This window comes from Embiotoca jacksoni, unplaced genomic scaffold (assembly GCF_022577435.1).
Source record: "Embiotoca jacksoni isolate LCO1_2020_lvr unplaced genomic scaffold, fEmbJac1.0.p SCAF_11, whole genome shotgun sequence".
In the NCBI taxonomy this organism is placed as follows: Eukaryota; Metazoa; Chordata; class Actinopteri; family Embiotocidae; genus Embiotoca; species Embiotoca jacksoni.
The window spans coordinates 14,361,375-14,379,707 of NW_027185241.1; the positions used below are offsets into that span (position 1 = coordinate 14,361,375).

Below are 18,333 nucleotides of genomic sequence, written 5' to 3' on the forward strand. Positions count from 1 at the left end.
CTTTGGTAAATCAGGCCCATTGTGTATTAAAGTAAGTAAAGAAGAGCCATCTCTGTAATTATCAAGCTAACCGATGGCTGTTATGGGACTATTATTTACAAGTTAGGTCTCAAATCATTTGATTATCACTAAATGACATCAGGAAACTGCTGTGCTGCAGCTAGCATCCAACATAAAACAAAACCAGATCTCATAAGTACACGCATGTATAAACACACGCACAAACAGAGTTTCCTCAACGTCTGGACAGCATTACGTGGTGTGTCGAGAGGAACCCCTCCACCCCTCACCCCCACACACACCCCTTCCCCTCTCCCTAATTACAGTCTGCATCATTGGAGACTGAGCGCTCTTGAAAACACATTTTATCACTGTATTTTGGCAGCACAAACACAGTACTTCTCAAACAGTGTAACAGACAGCAGCTGCATTAAAGCTCCCATCTTCAGCGTATAGGGTTCTTCTGTTGTGGCACTCATTGCCATGAGCAAGAAAATACAGAGAACAAGAGGAGGGAAGTGATAAGTAGGGAAAGACGAGGTCTCTGTCTTGTGGAACCATTTGATTTTGCTTGATGATGATGGGCAACAAAAGGGCACTGTGGGAACTGTAAACAACGCACGCCGCAAACGATGGCGAGCCGGGTATCATGTGATGGTGCCTGGAACTCTCCCTGTGAAGCATGGCGAAGGGGAGGAGGGGGAAGTGTGGTGGAAGGGCAAAGGCCCAACTGATAAACAGAGCAAAGGGGTAATGTACATGAGGGCCCGCTAAGTTGCTCTCAGGAGATGAATAATGAGCCAGGCTGCATGTAAACTGTGGTCGGAAAACAACAAAAGCTGCTGACTAACTGTAGTGGTGTGTGGAGAGGTGGGGACGCCCTGTCATTTGGGCTCCTGCCTGCACAGGGAGGCCTCCCTCGCCTAAACATGCTCCCTTTATCATAGCCGGAGCAGAACTGTGGCTGTTATTAGAGTATAGACTACAGTAGCACCCTTAAAATAATTATATAAAAAAAAAAAGAAGAAAAAAAAAAAAGGAAGCAATATACAAGTCAGTTCATGAAAGTTGCAGTTCTGTATTTGAGGTACATTAAAGGCACTGATAATGAATGGTGGTTAAATTATAGTACATAGGAGGAAGTCGACTGTTTCCAATTTCACACAGAGATCAGTTTTAGTCATGGAAAGTGTAAAAAATAGTTTTGTAATGCCCTATATGGTTTTGGCAGAGCTGTGTGATGATGTCATCATCAGGGACAGTTATTGATCTTAAGTCATTTTTCCACACCCAGTACTGGCTCCAATCTACTCGACCCTACTCGCTTTTGGTACCAGCTACTTTTCTGGATTTTGTTTTTCACTGCAGATAGTGCCCCCTCAATGCGCCTGCTGTGACATCATCTTCAACGTGACACATATCTTGTCAAATCCTTTCGTTGGCAACCAACCAGAGGAACATCTGCACCTCCTCCATTGACAAGAGTGTGTTTTTTCAGGTTGCTGTTAATCAAGGAGTCCAATGAGTTCAAAACAAATTGCGGCCGCTATAGTAGCTTGGTTGGTGAACAATGGTCAGTTTGTGCGGCGTCACGCACACAATAACACAAAAATTGTCACAATTCTCTTTGCCCAATCTGTCTGCACTGATTTCATGTCACCTCAATAGTGATACCACAATTGTACCAGGTACTAATGACAACTTTTGCCCATTAAAAAACAAAAAAGCAAGAAGAGAAAGGCAGCGGAAAGCTGAGCTGGTAGTGGCAGTGGAAAAGTGGCTTGAATTGGGCTTGAAGTTTACCCAACATGTAGAACGCAAGAAGGGACATTATCGAACATACATTATGGGACATTTAGAATTCAGAGTTTTTGAAGCCTGATTTCTATTAGAGACTAGAAGTCTAAAAGTATCAATCTGACCATTGCTTCTTTTAAATGTCTTTCTTACATTTCCCAAACCAATCTTGTGAGTGTATGTCGCTAGAATACCGTTTTAATATTTTACACTATATAAAATGTATTCAATAAAATATTAACATAACCTGCATTTCTCATTCAGTCATTGTCTAATTTCAAACTGATGATTCAAATAGAGGCAATCCGGAAAGGACACTTGTAATTTATCCATTTATTTGCAAAGAAATAAAAATAATAGAAAGATTAAAAATTTGTTTGTTTTCCATCTGAGTGCACTGACAAAAATGTACTAACTAACATGTTTTCTCCTCTATTAAAACCCTCATTAATTGGCTATTTCTCCATTGACATCGGCTTTGTTGTCCTCCTTGCCACACCTTTTGTTTATTCCACTGAAATACTTCTCTCTGAAGGCGTTGTGTCCCTGATAGGGGCTGAAGTGAGTGTCTGCCAGATGAGACAGGCTGTCATGTTCCTGCAGAGAGACAAATATATAAAGGTTACTCGGCTGAACATGCTCTACCTGACTACCTTGAGGTGCTACCTGTTTTCCTGAAGTTAGACAACTCACAGCATTTAGCCACATTACATGTGAATTTATATTACAGCTTGGAACGAAATGTATTAGATAAATAAACAAAACTAAAATTAACCTGGAGAAAAGGCCTAATCCCCACTAAAGGTCAGTATTTAACGGGGTGTCACAAGGTCTGCATACTCTTCCCAAGTTTACATACTATGAACAGACCCGTCCTCGCGCATATTAATATCAACTGTTATGAATCCCTACAGCTAAACAGTTTGTCTTGGCTGTGAGGTAGTTGCTGGTCAACAGAGGCATGGAAGGAGAAAGAGAGATGCTGGGAAGAGGAATAATGAGGTGAGTTGAGCTGGAAGCGTTGACTCCAATGCCGGCCCTGTAATTTGTCAGCAACACCTCTCTTTTGCTTGACGATGCTGCCAAGCAACCTGGAAACAGTTTCCATGACCGTTCTGGGGGGAAACTTTGGGCAACAAGACGGACAACCTAACCATAACCCCAGATTAATGATGATAAAAGGATATGAAAAATAGTGGTAATTACCACTCAGTCTTTACCAACAACCATACAAGTGGAGGATTATATATACGCAGTGTTTATTTAGGCAAATAGCAAGTAATTACTTGCTATTTGCTATATTATGGACACTAAACACATATTGTTACACCCCATAAATAAGAAAATGAGAGGTTTCAAGTTTTTTCTTCACTAGTTCAAAAGTTTGCAGCAATTAGGCCAGTTCCTTCATCGTCAAGACACAGAATCGGTTCGGATACACAGCATAGAAACACATAAGTGGTGACACCCATCAAGCTGTGAACCCTGACGAACAAGCGCAGATAGGTGTTGACTGAGGCCTATTTGGAACATAAAAACTCTCCGACCTGAGACGGATACCAGTCAGATAAAATCAAACAAATGTGTGTTTGCGTGTGCGTGTCATACAGTGCCTATTATGGGAGCAATTTGGGGTTTTTGAATTGGAATGGATGTCAGATCCAAAGATGGATTGTTTTCCATTCGATGTGTGATTAAGCCATTTAGGGGTCCCTGTATAAAAGAAATGAGCCAATCATAGCCAGATGTTGAGGATTGAGGATTTAGCCCAGACAGACAGTGAGACACCATCACTTCCAGTGGGATGACATGTAAAAACATACACACATGCATACGTGCTCATGACACATACTTACGTGGCCACATTTACAAAACTGCTCTGTGAAAAAAACATTAGATGCATGAAGGAGCAGGCAGGCACACACATACTGTGGTTTTTCATAGTCACAGTCATATCTGTGTTGTTGCTCATGCTCACACACAAACACAGTAAACACAAACAAGTTGGTACTGCGCAAACATGTGGTCAATTATAACTGTGGAACCACAATGCATAAGCTGAAAGAATATTTAGGAAGTTGTGTTTCCAATCAAAGGATGAATACAAATTTAATTATATGGTCAACTCTACATACACACATCAGAGAAAGAAGTAAGCTTTAAAAGGCTTTGGTTTTATCTGTTCAGTAACCAGACGAATGACGATGGCCGTGGAAAATAAAGTTCAGTAGTAATACAACTTAAATCAAACATCTAGAGTCCATGAGTGTCCATACATACTCAAAGTCATGCAAGGTCAAATGTGATCATGCAAGCTGGGGCCAAGACTATTTTCCTTATTGATAAATCTGCAGATATTTTTCCCCAAGTTATTTGATTTACCAACAAAATGTCAATTCTATTTTATTATTTGTTTTAACAAACCACCACTCCAACACAGAGATGTTTAATGTTATTAACATATGACAAAAAAGCAGTAAGTCCTCACACTGGAACTGGAAAACCTTGAACTTCTGAGAAAAAGAATGACTGACGGTCCGGTGCTGATTGATTTTCTGTCATTTAACTAATTGATAAATGTTTGATGCAGCTCAAATACAAACACACACAAAATCCTATTCACACACCTCGGGCTCTTTGATCTTCTCCATGGTGATAAGGCGTCGTGAGGTGTGGCTGGAGAGTGTCTGCTCACAGTTGCTGATGATGTGGAGACATGGATGAAGAGGAACCATCTCCTCACAGTACCTGGAAAGAGGACACACGCACACAAACCCAGTTACCGAACAGTCCCTACAAAGAAAACAGCAGAGAAACAAAGGTAAACCAATTTACTTCATTAACACCTCATACATGATTTTGTACACATCTAAAAACCTCTAAGGGGAATCCGTCTGTCTCTTGTGAGACCAACGAACTACAGATTTAGTCTCGAAGCCATTAAAAGGCGGCCTTTTACACAGCATTCGGTAAAAATGAATACCTAACTTTTACCTACTCTATATTTCTTTTCTCAGAGAATGCCTCTTTCTGCCTCTCAAATGAACACGAAACACTCGAGCAGTGCAGTGTGACTTCTCCTGGCAGAGCCGAGGTGGCTCACTTTGTGCAGAGATGATGGTGGAAAAAGTGAATGTGACCCAACAGGTTGACTGCCGGCTCTGTCATCACTAGCCAGGCCAGGTTAAGGCCTATTAACAGCAGCTGATGTATGTGTATGCGTATTTGTGTCAGTAGCACTTTCTGCAAACCACCGCCGTCACAGTAGCAGCAGTCCCGACTCAAAGCTAGATTTGTGCATCACTGTTTTGCCTTGTTGTCATGGCTACATGTGGGCTTCTGCGGCGACGGGATGTTTGGTCGCCATGGTGACTAGTGGTGATGCAGACGGCGATCATTTTGTGCTGCCAATCAGGAGTGGTTAGAGGAGAACCGGGCCCGGGTGCAGGGGGTTGCCTTTCACCTTCTCCAGGAGACGCTGTGACTTTTTAAAAGGGCACTTTCACCAAAAAATGCTACCGCTCACAAGCTCTGTTTCACATTCATTTAAAAAGTGTTTTTGTTTTAGATTTGGAGGAAGACTGGTTTTTAAAATTTGAAAATCTTTTATTTTATTAGGCCTAACATTACCAACCTAATTTAACATTCACACATTCATCTTCTTTGCACCTAAATTATCCACAGAACAACTCTCCAAAAGTATCATTGACCATTCTGATGTGCTTTGCCAGCAATGGCTAATATAACCAGGAGTTGCTAGCCTCAAGTAGAGACAACGAGGGGGGACTCCACACCCTCAGAGTTATTATTTTTTTATTTTTTTCCAACTTGTTTCAACTCCAACTGATGCTGACTCAAGTGATCTCACTGTGTCAGTGGCAATTTATCATATGGCAACCACAAAAGCATCCTTTTAATTAAAAAGTCACATGTAAAGACAGCTGGCTGATTTACAGTTTGAAGTATTGACACAATGCAGTTTAAACAACTAATAAAGCAGTGCTGCAGTACGTCCCACCTTCATAAAGGTTATAGTGTTTATATTTTGTACAAATTATTTTAGAGATGTAATTTGTATTTTTGTTGAACTGTATAATGTTATACTGACAGGTGTTTCTATGGTATACCTCATGTTTAGATATGAGGTATTAGCACATAAAGATATGCTAAATAACAGAGAATCGCACTGTATAAGTTCAGCAGTGCCACAAACTTCAGTCTCCAAAATAATCACATAGTAGAATCAACACCTCTCTGACATTAATAATCGGAGGAATTATTTCAAGACTGTTGCATTAGTTTCAGCAGGAGGTACGAGTAACTGAGCGTATAAGCTCATTCTTAATGTCATGACAAGCTAAATCTTACACAGTGAAAATGGCCAGTGTCCCTGGTGATTTGTTGCCCAGTGATTTGTCAAAGTCCAGAAACATATACTCTAGTAAGAAATTATGACCTGAAAATGACATGAACACTCATTTACTCTAACAATATCACAAGTATTGCCTTCCTTCTGACAATACAGCCACTACATATCTTTGCTTCACTTGTTTATGTTGTAATTAGGTCACTTTATGGCTGCGATGACTGAAACTGCATCATCCGTCTTGATACTTTTTTTCCTTCATTTATTTTTCAAGGGGAGAAAGGGAAGAGAGTTTAAGCAGTCTGACCTGGTCTAGACGCTGTCTTCTGCTGACAGGACTTTGCGTCACCTGTTATCAAACACACACACACACACACACACGCACACACACGCACACACACGCACACACAGCCCCCCATTCTCATGAGGCAGGCTGACACACACAGTCCCCACTGTTTCTATCACAGCCATTGCTGCAGATACACACAAATACACACACACACACACACACACACACACACACACACACATGTGTGGGGGCAACAGAAACTTGATATCTCCCCTGTAGAGCCCCAGATTAGGCCCAGGAGACAGGCTACGTCTGGGCTTACACACACACACACACACACGGACACACATATCCAAAAAACACACACGCGGGTCAGCCTGCAGACCATAGAGACAGATACTTCATATATCAGACTTGCCTGGCCTCAAACGTTTATTTTGGCACGGCGCTCTGTCAAGCACGCAGTCAAGCACACCGACGAGATGAGTAGCAAAACCAAATGTGCGAACATGATGACACAAATGTATGCATGTGCTCATACACAAGACCACACACATTCATGCAAATGTACTAATGCATACAGAAATTGCCATGAAACCAAAGACAAAGCTTTGTGTTTGTCTCCCGTACACTCAAACTAAACACCAGAAGATGCAGGATTATCTCATCTCCTCCTCGGTCTTGTAATCAGTGACCAGAAAGAGTTCCAGCCCTGCAGGCTGTTTTTTCCCCCGACGCCCCGTTGCTGCACCGGCCTGTTGTGGTTCATACCTTTACAGACAAACACCTGCACTCATAGTCAGCACTTCACTTTCTGCTAATGCACAGAACATTTAACAATACACAACTTTGTCTTCAACAGAGCCATCATATTACAGCCACTTTATAAAAGAGCTCACCACTGTCAGTTGTGGTTTACCATGTCCCAGCTGTTTGGGAGGAAAAGCCTCAACACACCTGTGTACTGCTCTGACTGTCGTTCACACAGGTGATTAGACAAAGAGGAGGGTGTTTTATAGGAGTGGGAATGCTGCAGTGCTAAAGGGAAATGCCGCAAGATAGAAAACCAAAGTGGAAAAGTCCTTTGTGAGCCAGTCGACGGGAGTCCAACTGAAAGTGCTACAGACACACTGCAGGATTTTTAAAGCTTTTAGCAGCTCGTGAAACTGATTAATGAGCAGTCATCTAAAACTGTCAGCATCAGGTTTACATTTCCCCTCAATGAAGTCACAAAGTTTAATTATGTGCAGTTGTTAGATTTTATAAAATGTAATCAGGTAATGGTAATCTCTCTTTGCTTCACATTGTTTGGTTCCTAAGTAGCCCAACAGTAGATTTACGTGTTGTAATTTGTGCTCACAATAAACCTCGATTGTGCAGTTGTGTTTTATGGTACAAACCTGCCACCTAGTGGTACAAACAAAACAGAATTTAAGACAAAAACTGTGTATGAGGAGAAAGTTCTCTTTCAATCTCATTTTAAAGTATAAATATTGATGTGCAAAGGCATATTTTTAAACAGTTAAAACAATAATTCATCAAAGGACAGCATCACAAATCAGCCCACTTTACTGAGGCTGGATGTTACTTTGAGAGGCTACGACAGAACCTGACTGTAGCTGTGTTATCACTGAAAAACATTCATATTATAATTATTATCATATTATTCACATTAGCCGATGATACCAGATGTCAGTTTACTCACTCCGGCCTGTAGACAGGCAGCCAGTAGACGAGCCTCCCGCCCATGACCATGTGGTGAGCAGAGAAGTTCAACAGATCTGTGAAGATGTCGCTCAGGTGGTACGCCTGTGAGACGGGGACGTGAGAATCCACATAGCTGTGCAGGAGATTAAATGAAATACAAGGTTGATTTTTAGAAGTTTTATAGATATATATATATATATATATATATATAATTGTCTAACGGGATGAAACTGTTGATAATTTGTTCTTTTTTGATTTGAAACTAATGCCAAAGTTAAAAAGTTGCTGTTGGATTTAACAGGAACTTAATCTAGATTTTTCTTTAGTTACTTTTATGTTCATGTTTTAAGCCTTTAAAAACTGTGCCTAGTTAATTGATGTCAGAGATGCAGGCCAAGATAATAAGCCAATATACGTTGGTGGAATAACAGGGGAACTTACGTGCCGTCAGGAGGTTTGGTGATGTCCTTGTGGGAGCCAGTTCTCCTCGTAGACTCACGGATACCATATGGAGCTGACAACACAAAGATCACATAAAATCAAAAAGCAAGAGAAGGTCATCCCATCATAAGAAGACGTTAAAAATCCTGTCATGATAATGGGGGTAAACGCAGAGTGTCAAACCCCAAACATTTTTTGGGGGGAAATGTATGAATGAAAGCAATCAAAAAGTTGCAAGACTGGTTTTGTTCCATGGGAAAGAAGTACAGCACCGTGCAGCACACGTAGCAGGAGGAAGCTTAAACCTATGGAGTAGGTACTCACATTTCCATTGCTTTATCAACATCAGCACCTGAGTTACAGGTATTTTTGAGACCACTGATGTGCGCATTTGCAATTTCACCATCAACATGAGCTGAGAGTGCACAGACATTTTTTTTATCAAACTGAGGAAATCAGCAACATCGACCCTAGAAATGCTTCAGAAAGTCTACAGCAATAAAGCAATAAGCCCGGTGAGGTGTTTTGAGGGACATTAACATTTCAAGAGGGGCAGAATGTCACTGTCCAAGACACAAGAAGGCACATCAGGTCAGGATTGCAAATAGGTTGGTTTCTTTTACATTAGTTTGGTTGTACACTGTGAATTCTTCCCTCAAGGTCAGACTGTCAACACAGAGTTGTACTGTGATGGTTTGAAGTTTCTGAGGGAAAACATTGATGCACACAACCTGATCTGTGGCATGATGGCACTTTGGTTCTCCAACATGACAACTCTCTGGCTCACGGCAAATTGAAAACACGCAACTCTCTTGCCCTCAACAACACAATCGTTTCCCCCACCAACTCAAAATGCAGTCAAACCAATCTAAAAGAAAAACAGACGGAGTAACACAAAAGCTGTGAACCTGTGGTACACGTTTTGATACTCAGTGGTTTATGTTGGGAACATACGGTCAGTGATGATGGCATCAAACAGAGCAGCCTCCCTCCACACAGGCTTGGACGCATCAGACACCATCACGTCCAAATACATCTTTTCTTTCCCGTACTGTCGCAGGTTGGCTCTGATATTCTCATCTGGTCCTCGCCACTCCTGGTTTTTACGGCTCGACCGACCTACAGGACAATAGTAATCAACTCAGATCACTGGGTTTCTGTACACAGATGATCGGAAGTAGCATTTGGAAGCTTCAATTCAAATCTACATTCAAAAGTATAAAATAAAGGTGCAATCCTAAAATATAAGAGACTACAGTTGGTGTGACATGTAAGCTTTGATGGACAATACTTACCTTTGCCATGGATAGTGTTGTAATCGATATCTGTTCCACAAACATATGCTCCGAAATGAGAGCATGCTACCAACAAGCTCCCTGCAACAGATCAGGACAAAGAATGGAGATCACTGACTAATAAAGTGCGTGTGTGTGTGTGTGTGTGTGTGTGTGTGTGTGTGTGTGTGTGTGTGTGTGTGTGTGTGTGTGTGTGTGCGTGTGCGTGCGTGTGTGTGTGAGAGAGAGAGGGGGGCGGGGGGGCTGTGACACTATAAACCTACCTGTGCCCACAAATGGGTCAAAAATGAGGTCGTTCTCTTTGGCCTTGGCGTGGTTGGCCATGATGAACGAGAGGCCGGCGTCCATGCTGGTGTTTCCTATGAAGTGTCTGTTCTTGACACTGTGGGAGCGAATCAGTTCACGCTGACCGTCCGCTATCTGGTGTGGAAGGATAACAAGTGTTCAGCTCCAGATCACTTCTCATCAGTTTCCTGTGAGGAAAGAGTCACATGTTTCTCACCCATCTGCCGAAGTAGATGTAGTTGGGATGCTCGGGGATGTCGTTTGGGTCTGTGCCGTAATCCTCCAACAGACAGAAGATGTGATGAGGGCTCGTCAGGCTCACTGAGCCCTCTAAGGGAAGATACTCCAAGGCCTGGTGAAAAAATACAAAACATGACAGTCTGTACACATATTCAAAGATGATGACACACATGCATGTAAATACTCACGTCGATCCTTTTGATTCTCTCTGCAAACAGCAAAGTCTTGTTGAAAGTGTAGACGTTGATTCTGTATGTGGAGTCTTTGTGCATGAACGGTCTCTGTCGGGGAAAATTAGAGGAAGAGTACAAACAGAAATGAAGCATTTTAAAGTATACTAACACTATACGTGTCAGCATGTCTGCAGGGATTAATCTGTCCAGAACAACAGGACTTGAAGCTGTGGCGTCACAAACCATGTTCTCTGACGGGTACTTCATGAGGGATGTTCTGAGTTCACTGTGTGTTTGTCCGTGGCCCCACAGTTCAAAAGCAGACCTGGTGGGACAATGCAACATGAACCAGAGCGTTATCTCTGACACTGAAATACCAAGGTACTCAAATACTTTTGTACTAAAAACACAATGAGAATATGATACAATGTTCTAGTAATGTCATCAGCAGGATTTCTGTTTGTTCCCAGAACCTTTTAAAGAAAAGGATTTTCTAAAAAATATAAAACTATTTTGTGATAACATTCTTAAAATGTTTTTAGAGAACGTTGTTCTACTTTTAAAGATGAACACTCTGGGAACAAACAAAAAAAAACCTTCCAATTGAAAAAATGACTAGGACACAGGATCATTTCTAGCTGGGTAATGAAGTCACAGACCCAGCAGGATGGCAGCATGTGCAGCATGTTCTGTCCATCAAATAGGAATTATAAAGTCATTCCAGGACCACAGATGCTGAGCCATCACTTCCCCTCCTGCAGAGATAAAACACTTACTTTGCACAAACGGATCGGGCCATGATACTGCGGACATCCTCCTCAGACAAATCATTCAGACACCAGAAAGGAGTCTACAGAGAAGAGGGAAGATGTGCAGTGTGGTTGGAAATATGGGTCTACCGAACAGAAACATTCAGCTGCCAATCAATGAGTTAGAAACAGCATGGCAAACAAAACGGGAAAGACAGGAGTGAATAATTTGACTTTCAAACCTTTTCTTTGAAGTTTTCACAAGGGTGGAATGGTTTTGCTCTGAGAGCCAGCAGAGCCTTTATTTCCTACAAGAATCAGCACATAAACAATGAGTACGGCTTTACTTTCTATTGGACAACATCACATGTCAAAGGAAGATTAGTGGATGTATGATGCACTTTATAAGGACTGCAAATTCACAACAGGCAGATGGAAGGGGAAGCTTTGAAAATACTGGATCATAAAATGTACATCATGCAATGGGATCTTTCCCTGCCAGCAGATTCATGTTACCCAACATGCAGATTGGTTTTGATCCCATAGTAAGATTTACAAATAGAAAAATAGTGCAAACGTAAGCTACTTCACAGAGGGAGTTTAGGTAGAGACATGTGCTGACGTGGTATTATCGAGCTCCACATACAGATGAGTTCACAGTTTGAAGTAGCAGGTATCAAACACAGCAGCGTGAGAGGACGGATTCTGGTCTGACACAACCTGATCGTCTCAGGGAAAGTTAAACATGCACACTGAAAGCTAGAAACAGAGGGGATAAGAAGAAAGTTACCGGTAACCTGAAGTCCAGGTTATCTTGAGCCAGATGTAACAAATATTGGAGGCATGATCGACCGCCAGAGGTGGCCATTTTTATGTTGTGGGTTCAAAATACGTCCGGCTTGAAACAGGGCTCAGGCACATGGTACCGGTTAGGGACAACGTTACCATAAACGGAAGAAAAATGTGGTATCATATTATTTCAATGGTATACACTGCCTGAAATTAATTTTTGTAATGAGTTTGTTTTATATCCACATTGGTATGAATATCTTCAGGATCATAAAAGCTGTTATTTGAGACTTTTAGTATAATTTGGTGACTTTATCTAAATTAAAATGCCCACTGCCCAAATAACTTTCATAATGTTGGGTATTTTCTATGTTTAATTTAACCAAATCTATTTCATGTTATGTATGCAACTTTTTGTCATCAATGACTAGCTATAATTGGCATGCGTGCGTGGATAACCTCGCCCCTGTCCACGGTGTAATCTGCTTTACTTCAGACACTTTGTCACGCTCCCTCCAGGCAGCGATTGGCTGTCCGGGTTGTCCCTACCAGTCCACTGGCCGAGATACATGTCCATCACAGTGGTTTTGCCTGCTGACAGAAAGGCATCCGCACTCTTGCTACTGTCAGCATTGCTGCAGTGTTGTTAAATTGTGTCACATAGTTGCAGTGTAAACAGGATTTTGTGCACTTTGGCTGCGATGACGAGTTCCTGCAGGTGAAAGGAGGATCGAGTCAGTGTGTCACATGTAAGTTGGATCATGTTTGATTCACTGTTTACTCCAAATTTCTGAGATCTTACATGAACTTTGAGGCACTTTACAAAGCAGGATGTTCACTTCTTTTGGTTTCGATGATGAATTGATGTTTATTCTTTTAGATATGTTCTCATTTCTTTAGTTTTATGAATTTTCAGCTGAATTTGCTGATCAAACAGTGGTCAACACTGTCAATCGTCATTGGGCTCTTAGTCATCTGTTACTATTTACAGCTGGATCACAACAGTTGATTATTTTGATGATTCTTGGTAGCATTTTTTTTTTTTCATGAATAAACCTGTACAAACATTAAAACAATAAAAATGGTATTCCTGTGTGTACAAATGGTCAAAGCTATATAATCTCATCCTGAACAGAGCCAGCGATGGGGACAAACAGCCAGAACGCCACTATCATGGAAACAGAGGATGATGCCCAAACTTCTGCTCAGTTAAATGATGACGCCACAGCGTGCATTGTCTCTGTGAAAGGCCTGAAGGAGAACTGGCAGAAGTGGTCCAATGAGCACCAGGAGTACCAGAAGCACAACCCCTTCAGTCATGACACCAGAGCAAGCGTGGTGGTCCCTCAGAGAGGGCGGGATGACTATGGAAGACCCCTGCAGGGGTCCATGACAGAGCAACGTGGGAAGGACGCTCACTCACACATCAGCAGAGAGGTTCAGGAGCTGTGCGAGGTGATAAAAAACATTGGAGAGCCCAGAGACAAAGATGGAGACCGGAAAGTGATCACAGTAGAATTCGCGAAGCTGTTTGAGCATTATGTGACTATCTCCAATAAACTGGTGGGGACTCTCCTCCGAGCGAGGAAACAGAGACTGGTGGAGTTTGAGGGAGAGATGCTGTGGCAGGGGAAGGATGATCATGTCGTTATCACTCTGCTGCAGTGACCAGGAACTTGGGATTAGTGTTGATGCCATGACTCATGCCACATGCAGAACATGCAAGTACACAGCTGCTTCATGGAAGGGCTCACTGTGATAGACAGGTCGGGACTGAACTAAATGTATATGATTTGCTTGAAGGAAAAAAAAATGACAGATGATCAGTGATCGGTACTGAAAAAGCTTTGATGCTAAATACTCCTTTCTTTTACATTCAAGGCATACAAGTGCATTTTCTCTTATTGATAAAAACTTAATATATGCAATAATATATGTGAGTTTTCAAAGCAACAGCACTCAAGTAAAACCAAATTACTTGAACCTTCACTGGAGGTGCATCAGTCAAAACATAACAATATGTCAGACATACTGTAAACCTGTTTAGGAGAAGTTGACCCTGATATTTCACATCTTTGTAGCAGTGTTGGCCGGGGTAAATTTCTTGGTCGAGAAATGTACAATGGTACATGATGTCATCTAGATTTCACTCGTTGTTGCTCAGCTACACTCACTCTACATAACTTTGGTGAAAGAGAACCAGCCACACCTGAGTCCCTTTTGTTCCATTTCCTCCACCAGTATTGTAACCTGGTGAAAGTGGAGGAGCGAGCAGCTGAAACAAAGTCCGACTGGTGAATGAGACAAAACCAACGTAGAACACGAGGCTGCCTGTGACAGATAATATGGGTGTTATAGGATGACCTCGATCCGACTTGGCCCGGGAGCTTCAGGTCATGTATTTATTACAAGTGGGCTTTGTAATGAGGCAGTCTTGTTAAAGTTTGAAACTCAGTCGAGCTGAATCACACTGAGACAGATACAAAATAAATACATGCTGTTTTAATGAGAACTCCATAGTCCAGAACTGACTGATACATGCTATGATACCAGCTGCTATTAAACGTAATGGACATGTTTTTTAACATAAGATAATAGTGGATTAATCAACTAGCAAGGACTGCTTAGGTAATCATAATAAAGAAAAGAAACTGTATCCTGTCTGTTATTGTGTTACTGCAGGTGCTTTGAGGACTGTAAGCACTGACTGGTGGAGTTAAACTGGGAGAGAGAGTGTGTGTGTGTGTGTGTGTGTGTGTGTGTGTGTGTGTGTGTGTGTGTGTGTGTGTGTGTGTGTGTGTAAACCAACACTGAGGTATTACAAAGGCACTGAGAAGCAACAATATATTATTTATTCTGAATGAAAGTCATTCTTAAAGTGCATACCTGTTTGAACAGAACAAAGTGTTTTTGTTTTTACATTCTGTAAATATTGTCCAGCATATCACATATCTTATCTGACGTTTACACGACATCAACTCAAACATGAGGGTGCGCATGTATCAACGAATACATCATTGTACCTCAGTATTTGTTCAGATCATGAAGTGTATGTACTTTCAGAGAATTAGTTAGTGGCTTCCACTTTAAAGGAGTCATGTAAATACTTCATGAAGATGTTAGTCCATGCTTTGACACTTGTCAGCTATTCTGCAGAAACAACACAGCTGAAATGAGCAATGTATACACAGTTGACACACATTAGTATGTCCCAATATGAATTATACAAACTTTTCTTGCAGTTTTAAATATAGTTCAGAGTTTACATGCAGAAAATCTGACCTAAAAGATGCGAGAGTAGTCGTACATAATGGGAAATGAAACGGCTTGTTGGTGTTTCCGTGTCAAATACTGATGATGAAAATGACCATCTCAGGAAATTTGTTGTTTGACTGCACTCACTTTCCCATTTAGTAGAAATTAAATATGAGAAGGATCTGAATCACATTGTATATAATCTTTGGTCCCTAAAATAAGTAGTAATAGTAGTTTTTTTCACAGCAGATTCCCTTTTCTGTAAAAACATTAAAAACTAAAATGTTCCTACAAAATCTGTGTGGTGTGTTTCAAGCAGCAAAAAAATCAGGCTTTCACTTGGCTTCAAGTCCCAAACATGTTCATACTAAAATTAAAAATCAAGTTGTCTCCTGTTGCAGTTATGTCACCAGTTTAAATACTGTAATTAGCTGTGACCAAACAGACCGTAAAGTAACGTGTCACCCATCCAACATAACATGTGTAAGAAGGTGGAGTCTCCTCATCTCAGTCACCCGGTGACAGGAAGTGATCAGTTGGTCTCTCCTTTAGAGTTGAGAAGCTCAATCAGCTGGTCAGACTGTAACACATTAACAGAAGCGAACAGAATAGAAATCAGACTGATAGCAAGATGTCTTGACCTTTAAACTCCACCCGGATGAACGCAGTCAGTGTCACTAACAGCAACTGAATATAACATTCATGTGTTGACAGTGCAGACCTAAAAGAAACTGTTGTCTAGTCAGTTACTTCTATAGTACCAGTTTTTATTCTGCAAATTCTTTATGCAGCACAGCAGAGCAGGGACTGGCTTTTATGTTTAATGAAGAGCAAAAGGAAATTATCACCATGCTTTTCATAAACTCAGGAATCTGTCAAATGTTGAAACTCAACACTTACTGTGTACTTCTGAGTGGCTGAGGAGAGCTACAGTTTTCAGAACGACAAATACATTTGAATTATGTCAGTGGCCTCTAAAATCTTAAAACACTCTACCTGCAAGAAATAGTTTATAAGATTACTTTTCACGTTTGCCATTTTTACATTGCAAGTCAACAGTGAATTTAAGTATGATTCTGTTAACATGTCAGTCAAGTCTTACAAAATCGCATGTTTATTAAAGAAGCATGTGGCTTACTGTGATAAACCAATAGGAGTTGAGTCTGTAGAAGAGGCGGGCCATGAAGCCCATTTGACTGGCTGGTGCCAGGATATGCAGGTGTAGGTGTGTGACAGAACAGAATGGAGGCCAATGGAAACCAAACCTGCAGACAAAGGAGAGGACGTGAGCCAGTTTAAGTGCCAGATGCTCACAAGTTCTGTCAACAAAGAAAATGATGTTACCAAAGTAAATAATCAGTTTGTCAGTAACAGTTAAAGACTATTACAAGATTATCTATCACAAAGCAGCTCCATTAAATATTATTGTTCACTTGGTAACACAAAAACTGAACTGAAAGGGACAAAAGCTGTCTGTAGTCACTTTGCAGCTCGTACATTCATGAGCAAAAACTACAAAGTAGCATTAAGAGCTGTGCCGTATTAAATGTACCACTGAATGTTCTCACCTGACATCGCTGAGGTCTGTCACGTTGTTTTTGTGCAGGATCTCCTTCCCAGTCTCCACCATCCGCTTCACTAGACATGACAACAAGAACACGTCATCCTCTTAAAACATTTGCTGCTAAAATAAATAATCATTTTTATTGTTTATTGTTTTTTTTTTTACTTTGCAACTACTGTGTGCTTAATTCAGATGCAGGGTGTTTTACACGGTACAAGTCCCCGTCCACAGGGTTTAGATACTAATGCACGGTCAATCATATTGTCTGAATTGACTTTGACAATACACCTTTTCTCACGAGCATCAGTTAAAAGGACATTTAGTTTAAAGCGCACCCAAAGGCACATGCTCTTTGCTGAGAGATTTGCAGTTGCCAACATGTTTGGTTGGGACGACCAGGTAATGGTGCGGAGCTCCAGGTTTGATGTCTCTGAAACATGAGATCTCTTCATCCTGCAACAGCAACAAAACACACGTTTCGTTTAAAAGATCTGTTTGTTGGTGAACCAAGATTTTCTAGGTTTATCTTAACTGCACGGAGTTTACATTTATTAATCACACTAACACAGTACGTCCACATACATGTAAAACCCCTAATGTATGTTTGAATATGTATGAGACACACTTTATATCTTAGCAGACCAGCACCTTTACAACCACAGCATTACATGAAATGTAAGTTAAACGATACAGTTGACTTTAACGAAATTAAACGTCAGCTACGTCTTCATAAAACCAGTTTTTTTTTTTTATTATTTATTTCTACACGCTGCTGTCTCTGCTAGGTCACTATGCAACCCACTCGTCGCTTAATTATTACAATATTCTCACACAGTGAAGAAGCTCTGTGTCCAATTCATTGTTCACAATCCGGCAGAAAATACATTTCTTGTCGTATCCTTCGTTTGGTACGCTGCTTGTTTTGGAAATGTCAACCTGGGCAGCCTGGACTTCAGCCATTGTTGTCCTGTGACCTGTCAAAGAGCCAGACCTGTCACGTCGATCCAAGGCGCCATCGAGCTCACCAGGGGAAACTAAACGATTCTCGATCTGCAGAGCGAGTTAGGAAGACAATCGCCACCAGAGAGCGATGTGGTTTAACACAAATCCTTCCTGGTGACCAGCGTTTTCATTAGAGAGCACAAAGTCTGTTTTCATAGTTATGCAGATGACACACAACTGTACATCGCCGTGGAACCAAACGATGACGCAGCCATGCGATCCGTCACCGAATGTCTTTTAGTAATAAATAAATAAATGGATGAGCAATAATTTCCTAAAATTAAACGAGGATAAAACAGAAATCCTGCTCGTCGGCACCAAAAACAAAAGAGAAATCGTGGAAAAAGATCTGGGGCAACTAACTCCGTGGGTACGATCAGA

General features: G+C 41.2%; 3 protein-coding genes across 5 annotated transcripts; 1 reads left to right on the forward strand and 2 right to left on the reverse strand.

Moving 5' to 3' along the window:
* Positions 1–1,067: 1,067 nt before the first annotated feature.
* trmt11 (tRNA methyltransferase 11 homolog) lies at positions 1,068–12,226 on the reverse strand. Of its 2 annotated transcripts, none has more exons than XM_069143270.1 (13): positions 12,133–12,226; positions 11,585–11,650; positions 11,370–11,443; positions 10,837–10,918; positions 10,609–10,701; positions 10,398–10,532; positions 10,159–10,315; positions 9,896–9,976; positions 9,555–9,719; positions 8,601–8,673; positions 8,158–8,292; positions 4,425–4,545; positions 1,068–2,394 (listed from the first exon to the last, which is right to left on the reverse strand). In XM_069143270.1, exons 1-13 carry the CDS (start codon positions 12,208–12,210, stop codon positions 2,245–2,247), a joined length of 1,410 nt encoding a protein of 469 aa, XP_068999371.1. In that variant the 5' UTR covers positions 12,211–12,226; the 3' UTR covers positions 1,068–2,244. The 2 variants fall into 2 exon arrangements, with proteins under 2 accessions (XP_068999371.1, XP_068999372.1); XM_069143271.1 differs by having other exon boundaries at positions 12,140–12,209.
* A 564-nt stretch (positions 12,227–12,790) lies between these two features.
* LOC138192595 (actin-binding Rho-activating protein) lies at positions 12,791–14,746 on the forward strand. The gene is made up of 2 exons (XM_069140090.1): positions 12,791–12,880; positions 13,267–14,746. The coding sequence occupies exon 2, from the start codon at positions 13,275–13,277 to the stop codon at positions 13,797–13,799; it is 525 nt and encodes a 174-aa protein (XP_068996191.1). The 5' UTR covers positions 12,791–12,880; positions 13,267–13,274; the 3' UTR covers positions 13,800–14,746.
* A 215-nt stretch (positions 14,747–14,961) lies between these two features.
* Positions 14,962–17,941, reverse strand: hint3 (histidine triad nucleotide binding protein 3). Of its 2 annotated transcripts, XM_069143272.1 has the most exons (6): positions 17,782–17,941; positions 17,286–17,403; positions 16,955–17,024; positions 16,525–16,651; positions 16,287–16,313; positions 14,962–15,966 (listed from the first exon to the last, which is right to left on the reverse strand). In XM_069143272.1, exons 1-6 carry the CDS (start codon positions 17,908–17,910, stop codon positions 15,919–15,921), a joined length of 519 nt encoding a protein of 172 aa, XP_068999373.1. In that variant the 5' UTR covers positions 17,911–17,941; the 3' UTR covers positions 14,962–15,918. The 2 variants fall into 2 exon arrangements, with proteins under 2 accessions (XP_068999373.1, XP_068999374.1); XM_069143273.1 differs by lacking the exon at positions 16,287–16,313.
* Positions 17,942–18,333: the final 392 nt, after the last annotated feature.